This window comes from Trichomycterus rosablanca, chromosome 7, assembly GCF_030014385.1.
Source record: "Trichomycterus rosablanca isolate fTriRos1 chromosome 7, fTriRos1.hap1, whole genome shotgun sequence".
In the NCBI taxonomy this organism is placed as follows: domain Eukaryota; kingdom Metazoa; phylum Chordata; class Actinopteri; order Siluriformes; family Trichomycteridae; genus Trichomycterus; species Trichomycterus rosablanca.
This window is the reverse complement of record NC_085994.1, coordinates 13,461,198-13,481,535: the sequence shown is the minus strand read 5'-3', so window position 1 is coordinate 13,481,535 and position 20,338 is coordinate 13,461,198. Positions and strand designations below refer to the sequence as shown.

Sequence of the window (20,338 nt, the reverse complement as noted above, 5' to 3'; positions counted from 1 at the left end):
AGTGTTTAAAAAACTCCATCAGCATTGCTGTGTCTGATCCACTCATACCAGCACAACACACACTAACACACCACCACCATGTCAGTGTCACTGCAGTGCTGAGAATGATCCACCACCCAAATAATACCAACTCTGTCCTGGGAGAGTCCTGACCATTGAAGAACAGCATGAAAGGGGGCTAACAAAGCATGTAGAGAAACAGATGGACTACAGTCAATAATTGTAGAACTACAAAGTGCTTCTATATGGTAAGTGGAGCTGATAAAATAGACAATGTGTGTAGAAACAAGGAGTTGGTTTTAATGTTATGGCTGATCAAGTGTATATCTGACCATCTGGACCAATTTCCTCTCAGCATAAGGTGACGGTTTGAGTTTTCTTCCCGATCATGGCAGACCACTGTTTCAGTTGCTTTTTAATGGGTGCAGTTAATCTAGCCCTATGTATATGAGGACAGAGAAGTCATTAGCTATAGTCAGTGACTGTAGCTAATGAATACAATCATGATCACTAGCAAGGATTAAGAAGGCCATGCCACAAAGTTAAACAACATTACAGAACTTTCTACACTACCGAATTAATAATTAGAGCTACACATTTCTTACTAACTATCAGGGTCCTAACTATCTTATAAACTGTACTTCGATTGAAGTACAATAACAAAGTACTTCATTACTTCTCACCTTTAAATGTCAGCATCTACTCAGGGGGGTATTTGCCCTCCATCACTCTCCCTTCCATCATAACGGATGGATGAGCTATTTAAACCTTTTTAACACAGAAGTGATTCATAATCAAGCTGAACTGGCACTTTACCAAAGCAGAGCCACAACATTGTGCAGTTAGCACATCATAAGCAGCTGTATCAGTTGCTGCTAATGACTCTTTAAGTCCGGGCAATAAAGCAAACAGACAATCTATTCTAGCAGGAGTCTAAGCCTAGTGCTACTCCATCCGCTGCCTGTTTGACTTTACCCTGGCTTTTTTTTAGAGAGACAGACAGACCAAAAGAGCAGGAAACAAAGAGATGCCAACCTTCCTTATGGGAGCACTTTAGAAGAATGAGCCTGATACTGCTGACACAAACTGGAGGTGAGCAATGACAGGCACAAATTGCTCGTAAATCTCATAGATGGGTAAGTAATGGGTGCCTGACACCAGAGGACAACGTAAGACATGCATGCCCGTGCACACACACAAATACAAACACACACACACATAAACATACACAATACACACAGCACATTCTTCTCATCATTTCTAATCCAGTATACAATGACTACAGAAAAAAGGAAAGTGGAGAAATGAATGTTTAGATGAACAGTGGTTTTATGGTGCAATATTCATCCGACCATGCTGACAGATCTAATATATTTGCAACAGATGAAAAATTAAATTTCAAATATTAAAAAGGTCAGAAATGAACCTTGGCAATTCCATCCCTGTTGTAATCTTTAACAAATTATCTGAAATGACATTGTCAGATTGGTGGGGAGATGTTTTCTATGATTAATGTTTCCAGTAATAAGCCAATCAAAAATAATTCTCTGCTTTTCTTGATGAATGGGGTAGAAAAGCGCTGCTTTGCCACCAAGAAAAGCCCATTTATTTCTTTATCCCTGCTTTTTGAGGGAAAAAAAAGAAAGTCTTGTGCTACCGATTATATTTACCTGCATGACTGGCTTTTAGATATTTTCTCATTCTGCTGTTATACAGCACAGTGTTTTTGTTCGAAAACCACCCAAGTGACTTTCAGCAAGATTAATTGAAGGTAAAACTGTGTACGTGTCAAATGAAAGAGAAAATGTCAAAGTATTTTGGTTTCCTTTAATACATGCTCGCTATAAAATGTAAGAATTACTAATGTCTGTTTATTCAAGTAAGAAAATTTTCTGTAAATGATGGTGTTTATTTATTTAAGAAATGCCTTATTGCTTAATGGATGCCATAAATCAGAATTTACCCAAATGTCAGTTTTGTTGTTAGTACTCAGATGTTCTTATTCTTATCCAAAACCACTGGCATTAATGTGGAGTTGGTTCCCTTATTCTGTGTTATAACAGATTCCACTCTTTTGTTAAGAATATATTTTATTTAAATTAAAACATGACTGCAGGAATTCACTTCTTCTATTTTATTTATGCATTTTTTCCCATTTTCTGCTGATTTAGTGTAGTCAATTTGTCTTTCGCTACTGGGGATCCCTGATTGCATTTGAGGAAGGTATATCTCCTGCTCATGCCTCCTCTGACCCGTGAACAGTCCTTAACGAACCCCTTCTTTTTCACCCATGCTTTCTGCACATCTATCTGCTAATCAGGGTCCTTGCACAGCGTTTGAAGACCCCACCCACATAGTCCGGTCATCCCGCCCTAGCAGACACGGTGACCAAGTAATGTCTGCTGCAGGCACTGCCAATTAAGCCTGCTAGATGGTGCCCAGCCGACTGGTGGCAACACCAAGTTTCGAACCAAGGAGTTCAGAATCTCGATGCTGGTGTGCTAGCAGAATATCCCTCTGCGTCACCTGGGCGACTGCAGAAATTCACTTCTATTCATACACAGATCACAAATGAGAATAGGTCATAATGATTGGTGATATGGACTGAACGACAGCTAGCATTTCAATTAATCCCAAAAGATCATCCACTCCAAACTTTAATTATGCATTGGCTTTGTGTATGGGTCAGTTTCATGTCAGGAGAAGAAGTCGGCAACCCATAAAGAGCATTATACACTCTTCACCAAACTTTACAGTTGGTACTACAGTATACATCCAGGACCATGTTCTAGCATGTGGTGTTTTTTTTTTAGCATCCAGCCAAGGTTCATCCAGCAGACTGCCATATACTGAAATATGATTTTGCACTTCAGTGAATGTGTTACACCAGTCGAATTCACTAGCTTAATTAGTACATAATGATCTTAGGTTGCTTGATCATAAAAAGTCAATCAACAAGTTTTCCTGTTTGTGTTCTGCTTTTGCTTCTAAAGGCAATGTGCAACATATTACTAAGTGCTGTAACCAAAGACCACTTTGCAGCTAAACTATAATGGCTTTAAATCTTTCCAGACACAATAACAGCACTTACACTTCACCACGAAGTTCTAGCAGGGTAGAAAATTAAGGATCTTATGTGGTCATCCAGACACCATATCCATATACACTATGGTCATACGTATGTAGACATCCCCCCAAATTGAGTTAATGTGTTTCTGTCACACCCAGAAACAACTTTTATATAAAATAAATTACATGCTTCCAATTTTGTGAAAGGCCATTTTTGTTCTATCATGACTGGAGGGTCCAAACCCCTATTAAACACTGTTGGGATAAACTGGGATGTTGATTGCAAATCCGACATTCAGGTCTGACCTCACAAATGCTTCTTTGATAGAATGGCTTATTTCATTAAAGCACCACTTTACAGTGAGATTGTAGCTAAAGTAGCAAAACCTGTTAGTCAAATGCAATAAAAATTCTTGTCCAGTCACCTGTAATCTCACAGCTGGACTACTGCAACTCCCTCCTGGCAGGTGCTCCTATGTGCACTATTAAACCCTTGCACCTCATTCAAAAGGCAGCTGCTCGCCTGGTTTTTAACCAACCTAAACACTGGCACATCACCCCACTGCTGCGTTCTCTTCACTGGCTTCCTGTAGCTGCACGCATTCAGTTTAAAACACTGACGGGGCAGCACGGTGGCTAAGTGGGAGAGCACTGTCACCTCACAGCATGAGGCGGTCCGGGTCCTTTCTGTGTGGAGTTTGCATGTTCTCCCCGTGTCTGTGTGGGTTTACTCCGGGCGCTCCAGTTTCCTCCCACAGTCCAAAGACATGCAAGTGAGGTAAATTGGAGACACTAAATTGTCCATGACTGTCTTCTCTGTACTTTCAGAACTTCCTCTGTCTGTCTTCAAAAGACAAATAAAAACCCACCTCTTTACTAAGCACTTAAGCTGAAATGTACTTACTTACTAACGCTCATTCATTTCTTGCTCAAAAAAAAAGAACACTTTGGTTCTAACAGAGTTTCAGCAGATTTATATTCTTAAACTGTTGTCTACTTAAACTAGAGTAAGGTAATGTCTACTATGGAAGCACTTCTGTAAATCGCTCTGGATAAGAGCATCTTTTAAATGCCGAACATGTAAATGTAAAAAAAAAAAATTTGTGATTTGTTAATGCTCCTGAATCTTTATTTCCACTATTTTCACTGCTGATTGTATTTTGTAAATATTAAAACAATTAGAATTTTATGCAACAAAAAGTTGGGACAGAGGTAAAATAAAAGTGAAAACTTGACATTCAGAAAATATTTACGTTATAGTGTTTAAAACATTCCACACTAAGCAGGTGAATTGGTAAAAGCTGAGTAAATTATGACCGGGGATAAAAGAAGCATCCACCAAGGGCTTAGTCTGTACAAGCAATGAAAGTCATTGGCTCAATGTTCATCAACATGAGATTGCAAATAATTTAGGTCCTTTGCCATCTACTATACATAATATTATAAAAAGATTCAGAGAATCCAGAAAAAATCTACATTCCGTCCATGTAGGTTGCAGACGGAAACGACTGGTGGAAGAAATCTGAATTTACGAGGGATCTTCAAAAAGTTTCTGCACTTTTATATTTTTGTTGGAAACGGTGAGGGCAGGAGGAGTAGTAATTGGTCGTGTCTGAAAGACTGAGAGATGGTTATAGTCTGGATTTTGTGCCATCTGATTTCCACCTTTTTGTACGCTCAAAGAAGCTTTAAGGGAAACAAAGATTTTCATGTGATGATGATGTGAAAGCAGCGGTGCATCAGTGGCTACGCGCTCAACCAAAAACATGTTTTGCTGGGAACAAGGCATCGGAAGGTGACTGTAGAAAAGTGATGTCATTTGTTTTTTAAATTCTTAATGAATAGAGTTAAAAAAAAGTGTGGAAACTTTTTGAAGAACCCTTGTGTTTATAACACATAATGAAGTTGATTCTTTTCACTTTTGTCAATTAAATAAAGATTTAAGATAATTAACAAATCACAGATTTTACTGCATTTTACATTGTCAATTTTTGCATAACTTTTCCAGAAATGGGGACTGTAAGGGATGTCCACAGACTTTTGTTCACGTAGTGCCTTTCCATGAATACATGGTGGAGTGTACGTGAAGGATGAGTCCGACTGACAGGATACTTGTGTACGTGGGTGAGTAAAATAAGATACAGTATGTGTGTGTGCATGTCTAGGGTATAAGGGACATAGACAGCATGTTTTGCTATGAACGATCTCATCGATCAGCGTGTCAGCGTAGGGGGGAAAAGGTTAAGGCACGGTATACGGTCCCGTTCTGCTTTCCGACACTCCTGCTCTTATCAGGAAGTGAAAGAGCGGCAAAGGGCAGGCCATTCCCAGGATGCCCGCTGACCTTCACTCATCACACACCTCACTCACTCTCCTCTATAATTAACACCCAGCCAGAACAGATGGCTGCACGCCCAAACAAAGAACATGCTGAAGAGCAATGGGAAGTGCACGCTTGTTTCTGAAAGATGCTGAATCAAAGATTCCCTGGTGTTAGTGTTATAAATTTGGAAAATGAGGGTAAACACTGGTGGTTAATTGCTAAAATATTCTTTTGGACAATGCACCATGTTCCACTAAGTGCAACTTTTATACATTGTAGATATTTACCAAAGCTCTAGTGCACTGTAAGAAAAAGCATACATTATATACACCGATCAGCCAAAACATTAAAACCACCTCATTGTTTCTACACTCACTGTCCATTTTATCAGCTCCACTTACCATATAGAAACACTTTGTAGTTCTACAATTACTGACTGTAGTCCATCTGTTTCTCTAAATACTTTTTTAACCTGCTTTTACCCTGTTCTTCAATGGTCAGGACCCCCACGGGACCACCACAGAGCAGGTATTATTTAGGTGGTGGATCATTCTCAGCACTGCAGTGACACTGACATGGTGGTGGTGTGTTAATGTGTGTTGTGCTGGTATGAGTGGATCAGACACAGCAGCGCTGCTGGAGTTTTTAAACACTGTCCACTCACTGTTCACTCTATCTACCTAGTTGGTCCACCTTGTAGATGTAAAGTCAGAGACGATCGCTCATCTATTGCTGCTGCTTGAGTTGGTCATCTTCTAGACCTTCATCAGTGGTCACAGGATGCTGCCTACGGGGTGACAGTGAGGTATTTAAAAACTCCATCAGCGCTGCTGTGTCTGATCCACTCATACCAGCACAACACACACTAACTTCACTCCCTGGAGGTGTTTCGACAGAGCACCTTCAGTCACAGATTGATTCCTCCTAAATGCAGGACTGAACGCTACAGAAAATCCTTTCTTATAACTGCTATCAGACTGTTTAACAGTTCACAATAATTCAAATAAATCATTTATAAGAAATACTTACTTCTGTATGCTATGCATGCACCATAAAAAGTTTACATGTATATAGTACCATACTGTACATTTTTATCTTATTGCTTGTTTTTGCACTGTAAGTTAATGTTGTATGTATAAAAGAAGTTGTTGTTGACTGTTGTCTGAGCTGCTGTAACAAAGAAATTTCCTGCAAAGGATCAATAAAGAATCTATCTATCTATCTATCTATCTATCTATCTATCTATCTATCTATCTATCTATCTATCTATCTATCTATCTATCTATCTATCTATCTATCTATCTATCTATCTATCTATCTATCTATCTATCTATCTATCTATCTATCTATCTATCTATCTATCTATCTATCTAACACACCACCACCATGTCAGTGTCACTGCAGTGCGGAGAATGATCCACCACCCAAATAATACCTGCTTTGTAGTGGTCCTGTGGGGGTCCTTACCATTGAAGAACAGCATGAAGGGGGGCTAACAAAGCATGTAGAGAAACAGATGGACTACAGTCAGTAATTGTAGAACTACAAAGTGCTTCTATATGGTAAGTGGAGCTGATAAAATGGACAGTGAGTGTAGAAACAAGGAGGTGGTTTAAATACACTGTTTAAATGTACACTGTTTGTATAGAGTTCAGTAAGTATTCAAACCCCTTGACTTTTTATTTTGTTGTGGATTTGTTTTTGAATAGAAATAATTGCCATTTTTACTCAGTAGTCTATGACTAATTACCAACAGTGACGAACTGAAAATTAGGTTTAAACATTTTAGGTCTCTTTACTTTTTACTCTGGGCTTTTTCTGGGCCACTCAAGGGCATTCAGACACTTGGCTCGAAGCCCCATGCAGTATTGTTTTGGCCGGTGTGCAATCTTCAAGAATGTTCCAGTATTTGGCTGCATTCGTCCATCCATGGCTACTTTCCAGTCTTCCTGTTGCTGCTACTGAGAAGCACCTGCATAGCATGACGCTGCCACCAGCATGTTTCAGTGTAGGGTTTGTTTGTTTGTTTATTAGGATTTTAACGTCATGTTTTACACACTTTGGTTTAGGGATGTCCCGATCCGATCTCAAAGATCGGGATCGGGGCCGATCAAGGCATTTTTTAACTGATCGGAATCGGCTTTACTAAACCCGATCCTAATCCCGATCTTTTGTTTTACATCAGCATGTCCGCTGTGTGGAAGTACTTTAAATTGGAAAGTCCAGCAGTGAAGTGTAATGTCTGCAATGCGAGCATTTCACGAGGCGGCAGTAGCAGAGCTGCGTTCATTACTGTATGATTTTACTGTTTATATGGTGTGTGAGTCAAGGATCACTCCGGTTTACATTTACATTTTCACATTTACATTTTCAGCATTTAGCAGACGCTTTTATTCAAAGCGACTTACACAATGAGCAATTGAGGGTTAAGGGTCTTGCTCAGGGACCCAACAGTGGCAACTTGGTGGTGGCAGGGCTTGAACCGGGAACCTTCTGTTTACTAGTCCAGTACCTTAACCACTGAGCTATCACTGGCCTGGTTTACAAAACAATGTAGTGATGCACTCGTTTAATAAAGAAATAAATACACGCTATATTCACATATTGTCGGGAGCAGAACACTTTATTAACTTCTTCTGTTACGGTACCGAATAGTGGACAGCTAGAGCCAAGCACGCTAGTCCATGCACTATGGAAGCCCCTAAGGGTCAAAACACACTCACTTCGCATAGAAACGTCCATCAAACCATTGTCACAATACAAGCACTTTAAAAACTGGCTTTCCTTCATAACAAAAGAGCCTTTCCATTTTATTTTGGTATTCAGGTTTTACTGTAATGCTTTTAAGTAACTTTTTTTCTTATATTCAAGTTAAGCTGCTACACAGATTTCTATTCATTTTTAGTGTATCACTGCATTAAACAGATTTTTTTTCTTTGAATGTAAAGTTTAAAGTAAAACTGCAATTATCTCACTCATTTTGATTGATTTTGTAAAAATACAAAACATTAAGCCAATAGCTTGGATGCAGCATTTTTCCCTTCAGCACTGCAGAGCTATTCAGTTGTTAAACATATACACTGGATTAATTTGAATAACTGTAATGTACTTGAAGTGTGCACTGTGTAAACAGTGTTATCTAGTTCTTATCTAGACAATATCTAGAAAATACAAGTATCGGTTTGAGACTCGGTATCGGATCGGGATCAAAATTAATAATCGGGATCGGTATCGGGAACAAAAAAAACGTGATCGAGACATCCCTACTTTGGTTACATTCATGACAGGAACGATAGGTTCATCAGTTCACAAGGTTATATCAAACACAGTCATGGACAATTTAGTGTCTCCAATTCACCTCACTTGCATGTCTTTGAACTGTGGGAGGTAACTGGAGCTCCCAGAGGAAACCCACACAGACACGGGGAGAACAAGCAAACTCCACACAGAAAGGACCCGGACCGCCCCACCTGGGGATCGAACCCAGGACCTTCTTGCTGTGAGGCGACAGTGCTACCCACTTAGCCACCATGCCGCCACGTCAGTGTAGGGATGATATTAGCCAGGTACTTGACTTGATGATGAGCAGTAACTGTTTTTGAGTGTCTTTCAATCAACAGTGGTCACTCTTGCCCCACAGCCATAAAGCCCTGATTTATAAAGTGCTGCAGAGGTGATACTCCAATCTCTGAACAGGACTTTTGGAGCTCTTTTAGAGTGACCACTTGGTTCTTTCTTACCTCCTTGACCAAGGACTAATTGCCAATGTGTTCAATTTAGCCAGACATCCAGACATCCAAGTTCAAGTTCTTTTTCCTGCTTCTGGAGCAGCCCCGCACTCTCAGTCGAGGAGGCCACAGATTGTCACATGACCTTTCACCTGCATAAAGTCACTACCTGCTTCCTGCCAGACACGGGGGCTCACAGAGCACATATCTCGCGCAGAGACTTTCGAGATCAACCACCCCTTATGTGTGCCACCCCATTACTGGTCAGAAGAGGCCACAATTGCAGTAGCAGTGAAGAACCCCTTACTTGACCATTTCCCTCCCCTACAAACACAGCCAATCGTATCTGTGTAGACACCCAGCCCAGCAGTGTCACTTGCAATATCAAGTATAACAGCTACTAAAACTGTTTCTAAACCACTAAATGGAAATGTCTGTGAATATTCACTCACTGGATCTTGGTTCATTTGGATGATAAGTTGTTTGACGGCATGGAGAGTGGGATGAGCCCATGGGGAAGGGTCCTGCCAATGGCGGTTCAAGTCGAAACCCATCAGTGAGCACCTGCATCAAGCAAACAAGTACGAAAGGTGAATAAACAACCAGTTCACTGCAAATAAAGCCTAGAAATTAGATTACCCCACCTCCAAGTGGTTGCTTCTTGGCAGTTCATTTATGAAAAGGTAGGGAAACTAGTGAAGGAATAAACTTCACTATAGGCATTCATTTTTATTTTCATCAACTGCTTTATCCTGGTCACGGCAGTCCCAGTTCCACCAGTACACACAGGGAGAAAGGCAGAAATACCCTGGACAAATTTATCGAAGGGCTTTGTCCATTCCTCTCAGACATCATGTCTGTGTAAACGCCTGACTGGCTGATAGCACTGAGATTCTGAGAACACGGATCTCATTAGTGATGGATTGGAATAATAGACCACTGTTTATTTGGTGACTGCAAAAGGCCTCAGCATCTGATCCACATCAAACCTTTTAATGACCCCTTGGTTGTGTGCCATGGTTAGGAGCACTGTCATCCTGAAAAAGACCACCTCATTGAATTACAAGTGTTTAATCAGATAATCGGCTGCATTGTACTATATTACTACCACTTATTAATTTCCTTTAAGGGGAAAAATGAGCCAAACCATTTTAGCAAAATCCCCTCTTGCCAATCCATGCAAAGCCACCAGAACCCTTCATTGTTGGGGTGAGACACTGAAGCCTGTATTTTTCTCTTGGTGTACGACCCACAAGAAACAACTAAATTAACAACTAAAGAATATGGTAAAAAATAACTCAGCTGACCATAATACTTTATAATACTTTGTAGATGATTGCTTTGCATTATTCCACTTAGATCTCTTCCTGTAGCCATCCAATATAATTTCCATACCCAGTACACCTGAAAACATCTCCTCCTGTTTTTCCACTTTATTTATTCAGGGTTTTGTTGTAATCTGTCTGTATTATACATGTGCTGAAAGAAGCAAAGCCCTGTGCTGTCTAGCAGGTCTTTGTAAGTTCGATAATCGCTCCCCTGCTTTTACATTAGCAGTAGGCAGATGGAGGGACAAACAGGCAGACAGACCCCTCAAGGCCCAGTCAGGGCTTTAGTTTGTGCTATTGAGCTGAGGCAGAGGATCCATGACTTTGAGCGGCGGTCTGTCAATGCCCTAGCCTCCACAGCATAACTAATCCCCTAGTCAGCAAGGATTGATCCTGTGTCCCTCTGCATCTGATCTCCTTCTCGTCTGCTTTCCCACCCCATGCGAACTGCTGAGGCAGCAGAGGAGTGATAGAGTGTCTGTGTGTGTGAAAGAGATAGGGACCAACCTGTCACTTATTCAGCACCATTACTAGCTCATCAACTTTAACCCATTTACACCACTGGGAGCCTGTATGATGCCCTGTTCCCACTACAGAGGGCCAAACGATCTCACAACTTTTTTGCAGTGCAGTCTGGCTGACACAAGATGGCAGCCACTGATGCCCTTACCCCAAGTCTATGCAGGAATAAAGCAGGTGATTGGTATTCAGCACGGCTGCCACCATTAAGTAAAAGGCAATTGTGGGATGGGGAGTACAGATAATGCGTGTTGCTGTGACTGAGTAACTGCACCCAGCTGCAGTTTGTGCTTTTTTGGGATATAGGCATTTGCCTATTCAGACTTTTGGTGCAAGTACTAATTTTGGAGTGTGTCTGTGAGAATGTATGGTCATTCAATCAAAAGAATGTTAGTAAGGTCAGGCACTGATGTTGGAAGAGCAAGCTTGGCTTGCAATCAATTGGTTAGGGCTCTATTCAGGCCACTGGAGTTTCACACGTAACTCATCAAACAATGCCAATATGGACCTTGCTTTGTACAAAGGGGTAAAAACATGCTCTATAACCAGTGCCTGTGGTTCAGGGGTTCGAATCCCTAAACCTGGCTGAGCTCTCAAATACAGAAGGAGAATAGACTTAGGTGAATCTAACCATTGGAGGGGGCACATATCAGTGCACTCTTAGTGCTGGTCCCAAACAAGTATAAATATAAACAGATATAAATCTATGATATAAAAGCATGTCCCAAATGCCAAAAATGTAAATGTATATGCTTTAGGTTATTTAGAGAATGGAGAATACCTGAGGTACAGAGAAAACTATGGCAATCATGGTAGGAACAAACAAAACTCTTTACAAACAGTGACTGAAGGTGAGGATCAAACTAAACTCAAGTCCACAAGACCCATTTTGCTGTGATGCATTTCAATAAGCATGTAAGTAGTCACTTAAAAGCTTTAAACAGACAACTTCTAACCAGTAAAAAGTGAGATACAATATATTAAGGACAGATTATGATAGGTATGATTAAATGCAGATACTGCTTAATGTTTCTTACCTGTAGTTGCCCAGGTAGACACCATCAGGGTTGAGCATGGGTACAATTTTAAAGACGACATGATCACGCAGGACTTGTGCCAAAGGGTGGCCACTCACTAGAAAGTCTATCACACCTACACACACACACATTCACATATACAAGGTCACCGAATTTAACTTTCAAAGGCATCAACGTCAAAGCAAATTAAGCCTGGGAATGGAAAGAGGACCGAAAACCAATTAAAAGGACAGAGAGAGTTGTTATACAATCACAAATGAAATCTGAGACATCTATCTGCAATCAATACAAACAGAATAGAAGTGACGGAGGAAAGCTAAATACAAAGGGTACAAAAAAGACACACGGAAAAGCGGATCAGGGTAAGAGGTCATTATAAGTTCATATGGTACAATCCATATAGAAAAAGTAAATTCTGCACTGTGAATTATAAATCTAGAATGTAATGTAAACTAATATAAAATGATAAATAATAAATAATGTTTAGTTGCACATTTTGTATGTTTTTTCAACATTGTGGCTATGATTATTCACAGGGGCACAAAGGGCACAAGCATGCTGTAACAACAAGGGCCCTTTCCAAACAAAGGTTTAACACTTATAATTTAGTCCATATCTTATATATTTTAGTTAATACACATGTGGCTGAGACATCTGAACTCTGTTATTATGAGGGGTCTCTACATATTGGCTATATAGCAAAGCTTATAGAATAGAATATTGGTCATATCACCCACCGCTGGTTCACACTGACGATTAAAGGGCTCTCCTTACAGCATGAGCACCATATACAATATCTACAATAATGTTAATAGGCATGTTCAAATATTTAACATCCAGTGGTGAGTCCCTTCAGGTAGCTTACTTAAAATATTTAAGTAATAAACATTTCAAAGTTAATTGCTCCAGTAGAATTCATGGGTTCAATACAAAACAATACGTTTAATACAATAATAAAATCAGAAGAAGTAGATTCATCCTTCATGTAATCTGAAAATCTGACTAAAGCCATTTGACTAAAGCCAGCAAACAGAAAGGGCGGTGCTGGTTGGGTCAACAGTGGCAATCACTTTTGTTTCCATTTGACCTGAGCTGAGTGGCAATAATTGACAGGTAAATAAGAGCCATAAATGAAGAGAAAGAGATAGAAACAGAGAGTAAAGAGGCGGTCTGAGAGAGGAGGGTGGGTGAGAGTGCAATGACCCCATGCCTATCTTCTTCCACATGCCCATTTTGTCCTCCTCATTACCACTAATGGAAGCATAACAAGCTATTTAATTGAGTCAATGTGGCACAGAGGAGAGAAAGTGAATGAGAGAGAGAGACAGAGAGAGAGAGAGGCAGAGGCCATACCAGTGCGCTATTTAATTGCGCAAACTTCACGGATTTATTCATGCACATCTGTGTGGCAGTGTGTGTATAAGTGTGTACCTGAAAGTCACATTGAAGTAGCAAGGCAGGTGGCTTGTAAGCATTATCGTGCCCAAACTACTATTACCCATGACAGGCCTTTCCTAAATTACTACACTGCCTAACTCTCTAATTACCCACACAGAATCTCAGAAGCAGAGACTTTTTACCCCCTAAACTCATCTCTTTTGTATTTACAAGAATAGTGTTCAGTTGGGTTTTATCTCCTGCCTTACGGAGGAGTAGGACATTTTTCTAGGGTGTTTTATATTGAAAATGTTTAGATTGAATGGGGAAGCTCATGTAATGGGAAGACTCATTATATTCAGCATCTCTCTGCAATGGCATTATTAAAGTTTTTTTTTTAAAGCAGACACTCCTTCAGACACTTTAAGGACCAGCTGCATTGCAAAAACGCTGCTAGTAGTATCATGGAATCATGGTAACAGATTTGAGTAAATAAAAGAAGGGTTCATTCCTGGCTTTACTGGAGAAGGGATACAGTAAACATCAGGTTCTATCCTTAAAATTGATGGTGGTTCATATGAACAAGATCAAAGTACCAAATGTCAGGGACAACAAAGCTACAGACCATCAGAAGGTCAAAACAACTGGGATGAACACCAACTGATTCAAATGTCACTCAATAACCAATTGATGACATCAAGTAATCTACAAAAAACATGGCAAATTGCAGCTAGGGTAAAGTGCACAGTGAGTATGATTCAAAAAACGTTCCTTTGATAAAACCATCTTAGCCCAACACCCTGGTCAGACCTGGAGAGGCCTACAAGCCGCAGTATTTCACACCCACTGTAACATTTGGTAAAGGGTTAGTAATGATATGAGGACGCCTTAGCAGGGCTGGACTATGGTATATTTGTGTTTTACATTCTTCTGCCCTGACAATATTCCCCAACCCCAAATTATACTCCAGACTTGAACCCCTTTGAAAACCTCTGGAATATGATCAAGAGGAAGATGCATTGTCCCAATCCATGAGACAAAGCCAGCACCAGGAGTAACAAAAAATCAGCCAGCAGCAATGTGAAAGACTGGTGTTGAGCATGAAAACACTAATGATGCTGTGATTATAGAGTTATTTTACCAAATATTGATTTCTAAGCTCAATCTAACTTAAAACGGTAGTACTGTATTGTTAAAAATGCAACCCCAAATCAGAAAAAGTTGGCATAGCATGGAGAATGCAAAAGATAAAAAACACGGTGTTCCTTACACTTACTTTGACTTTTATTTGATTGCAGACAGGATGAACCTGAGATATTTCATGTTTTATCTGCTCAACTTAATTTCACTTATTAATAAACATCAATTTCTGCATTTCAGGCCTGCAACACATTTCCAAAAAGGTTGGGACAGTAAAGCATTTACCACTTTGTAACATTGCCATTCTTTTTCACCACACTTAAAAGACGTTTTGGCACAGAGGAGACCAAGCGATTTAGTATTTCAGCTTTTACTGTCCATTTTTTCCAAAAAAGACCTGGATTGCTGATCCATCTGACCACAATACACGTTTCCACTGTGTGATGGTCCATTCTAGATGCCAGTGATAGCTCAGTGGTTAAGGTACTGGACTAGTAAACAGAAGGTTGCCGGTTCAAGCCCCGCCACCACCAAGTTGCCACTGTTGGGTCCCTGAGCAAGGCCCTTAACCCTCAATTGCTCATCGTGTTCTGCTCACTGTGTAAGTCGCTTTGGATAAAAGCGTCTGCTAAATGCTGAAAATGTAAATGTAAAATGTAAATGTAGATGCCTCAGAGCCCAGAGAAGTTAAGGCCGCTTCTGGACATGGTTAACATAAGGCTTCTTTTTTTGCACAGTAAAGTTTAAAGTGGCATTTGTGCATGTAACTCTGTATTGTAGTGCTTGACAAAGGTTTGCCAAAGTAATCCCTCACCCATGTGGTTATATCAGCTATTGTTGAGTGGCGGTTCTTGATGCAGTGCCGTCTGAGGGATCGAAGATCATGGGCATTCAGCTTAAGCTTGCCCCTTAACCTTTACACACTGAAATTCCTGGTACTATGCACTGTAGAGGGAGAAATATGCAAATCCCTTCCAATCTTTCTTTGAGGTACATTGTTTTTAAGCTTTTTAATCATTTTCTCACGCATTTGTTGACAAACTGGAGATCCTCTGATCATCAAAGACTCAGTGCCTTCTTGGATGCTGCTTTTGTACCAAACAATCACCTGTTGACATCACCTGTTTGGAATCACTTTCACCTCATTACTAGCCCTAAATTGCCCCTGCCCCAACTTTTTTTGGAATGTACTGCAGGTCTGCAGGTTTTTATCCAGGTTAAAAACTTTTCTTTTTTCTTGTGCCTATGATTGAGCTAGAAATTTTTGCTATTACCCTATTTCTTTTAGTTTTTCATGCTCTTAATAATTCTTTTTATAGAGTAGTGTACATTCTAAATTGTAGTGTATATTTTACTATATTTTCTTTTAGTTTTCATGTTTTAATTGCTTATCTCTCTTGTTTTAATTTCGTATTTCCCAAATTGTAGGGTATATTTTACAATATTTTCTTTTAATTTTTCATGTTCTTAATTTTTATCTCTCTTGTTTGAATTTCACGTTGTCTTAATTGTAACTAAATGTTTGCAAGAAGTCTTTCTGAGGTTCTAGATCTCAGGAATGTTTTAATGCTTTTAATTTTTCCTTATGTAAAGCACTTTGAATTGCCACTGTGTATGAAAGGTGCTATACAAATAAACTTGCCTTGCCTTGCCTTGCCTTGAAATGCAGGAATGGATGTTTATTAACAAATGAAATGAAGTTGAGCAGACAAAACATGAAATACCTCAGGTTCAAACAGTCTGCAATCTAATAAAAGTCAAAGTAAATACAAGGAACACTGCATTTTTATTTTATTTGCATTTTTCATACTGTCCCAACTTTTTCTGTTGGGGTTGTAAATATAAATGTTTTCCTTTTATTATTTATATGAGCCCAGGAGAACATAAGTGTCTTTACTTTGGGGAAAACTATGGAATATTGACTAATTAAAGCAAATGAGTTTGTTAGCTCATGTGTATAAAATGGGCAGTAACTCATTCACACATTCATTTAAACTCCCATACCTAGTGGCAATTTAAAGCAGCCCGACGATCTTCCTTTAACATGACAAAATACTGACTTAATTTAAGCTATTTTTATTAACTGACAAAAAATTAAATAATAAAATAAGACATGTGAAATGACATCTAATGTTCTCAATTATTAAATGATTGAACAATTTTTTGCAGAACTTTTACTTTGTGTGACTAAAAGTCAGTTCAGTGCAATTTCTTTTTTTACTTGATCAGCCTTTTTCATCAAACCAGTCTGGCACTGACCCTCAGAGACCAAGAGCCACAGATTAAACAGCCAATAATGACAGAAGAAAATGATATTGGCCACAGTCAGTTACTTTTGTATCTGTGTGTGGGGGGTGTATGTGTAGGTGACAAGGTCTTACCCTGACAGATAAACGAAGCAGGTGATTCTCCTGGGTGAACACGTGCAGTAAGGAAAACCACACGTTTCTCTTGCTCAGGGTTCAGGTTTTCTGCAACACACACACACACACACACACACACACAGAAAAGTTTAGTCTCAGCAGTACTGTATGTGTGTGGTCAGATGCCATATGTCTATTCCCTAAGGCAGGAGGCAACTGCACACTGCAGCGATACAGCAGTAGTCAGCGCGACTGGGTCAAAATGATAGGAAATGTCATTCCTAGTGAGATCTTACACAGATACATGAAATAGAAAAATGTGCCACAATTTAGCTAAAAATAAAGTTATAGAGGTCTCAGATGTGTCAGTGTTGTATTCAATTTAATTCTACTTTAGTAGATAGAGTTTATAGAGTGTAAAAACTAAATAATCATTTAAAATAACAAACATAATGTTTGTCAAAGACCTTCATTTCTTCAATAATTAACTGCCTGCATTCTGATGTACTTTAGAATTGCACACGTATTCTTTCATTCATTCATTGCCTGTTTTACCACCACTTTATCCTATTCAGAGTCACAGTGGGTCTGACTCACTGGGTGAAAGGCAGGAAACACCCCGGACAGATTGCCAGTCCATCGTTTACATTAACATTTTAAGCATTTAGCAGATGCCTTTTGTCCAAAGAGACTTACAACTGAGACTTTATAAACTGCAAGCAATTAAGGTCTAAGGGCCTTGCTCAAGGGCCCAACAGCAAGCTGGCAGATGTGGGACTTGAACCAGTGACCTTCCGATTACTACTCCTGTACCTTAACCAGTAAGCTTCCTCTGCTCCCTCTGTTTTACCACCACTTTATCCTATTCAGGGTCGCAGTGGGTCCGAATCACTGGGTGAAAGGCAGGAAACACCCCGGACAGGTCACCAGTCCATCACAGAGCATACACACATTCACACACTCACACCTAGGGGAACTTTAGTATCTCCAGTTATCCTGACTGCATGTCTTTAGACTGTGGGAGAAAACCGGTACACCCAGAGGAAGCCCACACAAACACGGGGAGACCGTGCAAACTCCACACAAAAGGATCCGGAGTGCTCCACCTGGGAATCAAACCCAGGACCTTCTTGCTGTGGCGACAGTGCTACCCACCAAGCCAACGTTATTTCACAGAACATTATTTTCAATTTTATTAATGCATTCTCCCAATTTAGCATAGTCAATTTGTCTTCCGCTGCTGGGGGATCCCTGATTGCGGTTGAGGTTGTTATATTGCTGCTCACGCCTTCTCCGACCCGCGTGCAGCCCTTAGCGGAACCCTTTTTCACCCATGCTTTTTGCACAGGTGCCTCTCTATCTGGGTCTAATCAGGGTCCTTACACAGTGTTTGAAGACCCCACCCACATAGTCCGGTCAACTATGCCCGCTAGATGGCGCCCAGCATTATTTTTAGTTAAAACCTTAGCTTTAGCTCATGGACAGATATTATTACATTCTCTCTAGTGTTTTCTGATCCCTTAATGACAGCACGTCAAGGTCTTGACACAACAAAACACCCCATGTCCCACCCCAGCCCACCACAATTAAGCTTTTGTGAATGGGATTCAAACAGATAGGAAGGAAAAGACTGAATTGTAAACCAGAGACACTGTCAAACCAAGGACGACACCCATACATGCCAAAAATGAAATAACAGGTTGCTCTTACCCTCTAAATACAACAACAATCTTTAGGTCTGAGGCAGGTTCTGTTGCACAAGTAAGAAGTTCTTAACACCATTGAGTTACTGTGAACACCATTCAGGCTAATATAGTGGCAGGAAGCAGATGCTGGACAGAACTGCCTTTTTAAAATGCTGATATGCTTCCACACAGCCATGAAATTCATTCAACAGTCACAATCATTTCTCTCATAAGCCATAGGATGGGCTGGCTTCGCATAAAACCTCAACACTCACTCGCCTCCAATGCAAACAGGAGAATCTCATAATAAACAACATGGCAAATAATACAACTGTTATCCTCAGACTTGCACTCCCACACGAGGAAGGATTTATCGCATTTGCAGACGTGCTAAACAGCAGCAACTCTTTGTCCCTTGTTCAGTAGACATGATTACATTTGCAGCAAGAGTAATATTCCAAAATAAAAACGCTATGTCTGTAGGCACATTTCACAGCGTATTTCACAGAGTGTATGAATGTATCTCGGGTGAAAGTGTGAAAGAGTTACACCCCCAGCACATACATTTCTATACATATATTGACTTAAGGCACACACATATACATGGCAGCAGCAGTCAGGCCAATGATAAGTCAATGTTCAGTCTACGACTTGACCATGAATGAAACATTAAAATGCAAATACGCATTATTCAACAGGCTTACTGAATAATGTACACATATATCAGCAGGTGTGAAAACAAGTGGCATAATACATCATATCCACTATGTTTGGGTTTCTGAAAAACAGAGACAAGTTTCTTGAAGATAAATAGTTTAGGGAGAAGCTAGCATACACACAAAGGGTGCAGTGTGCCTTTTTTGACAACATGTACTACTAGGATCCAGCATGCTAATTGTTGGTTGACAGCTGATTAGAATTTTAATTATTCGTCTTTAATAGCTATTCTTTTTTTTTTTTTTTTTTTTTTTTTTTTTTTTTTTACTCAGCTGCCACTTATTTTTGTCTGTTGAGCCTTCCAAGTCTGAGAGGCCGATGCTAAACATGCTTCCTTTAAAACTACTTTTTTTGATAAACATTATTAACAGACACCTGAGTGTTGCCAGAATCAGTAGGAAAAAGTAAAACACCATCCCTTACACCAAATAGCACTAGAAATGATGCATTCTTGGACTCGTGGACATTTAAGGTTGTGACATTGTTTTGTGATTTGCCACCTAGGAGCCTGCAATAGATTCATGGCAAATCATGGAAACACTGTAAAGAAGAGGTAAGAGAGGTGAGAGGAAACCAATGTACTCAGTGAAAACTCAAGCAGGACATATTAAATCAGAATCAGAATCTTTTTATTCGCCAAGTAGCAGATGTACAAGAAATTTCTTTTGGTGCAGGTGTCAACATACAACATACAAGTTAAATAATAAAAAGGTACACTATATCTAAACCAGTGGCGATTTCTCTAAGACTGCAAGGGAAGCTCAGCTTATAAAATAAAAAAATTAAATGGTCAAATATGTACAGTTGTGTTAACATTTAATTGACTACAAATGCGTTAGAACAAGTTCATCTCGAAGACGAGTTTGTTCACAATCAGCTACTTATCACAAATCGACTGACTCGATTTTGTTAACTTCACATACATTCCCGTAGCGTCAATGCATTTGCCCGTAGAAGCTGAGCGTCTATTCACTTCAACGGGACTGCATGGAAAGGTTTTTTCATTGCTGCGAAACTCGCCGGTCATTGGATAAATACCACGATTTTGTCCC

The 20,338-nt window shown here is 39.8% G+C and overlaps 1 protein-coding gene across 4 annotated transcripts in view; it reads right to left on the bottom strand.

The window, feature by feature from the left end:
• agbl4 (AGBL carboxypeptidase 4) overlaps positions 1 to 20,338 on the bottom strand; it is a 587,706-nt gene that overhangs the window by 53,586 nt on the left and 513,782 nt on the right. For all 4 annotated transcript variants that reach the window (XM_062999017.1, XM_062999019.1, XM_062999018.1 and 1 more), the window contains 3 exons: positions 16,903 to 16,992; positions 12,005 to 12,119; positions 9,573 to 9,684 (listed from right to left, as the gene is read on the bottom strand). In XM_062999017.1, coding sequence (XP_062855087.1) covers positions 9,573 to 9,684; positions 12,005 to 12,119; positions 16,903 to 16,992 — 317 coding nt within the window. The remainder of the gene's footprint in view (positions 1 to 9,572; positions 9,685 to 12,004; positions 12,120 to 16,902; positions 16,993 to 20,338) is intronic.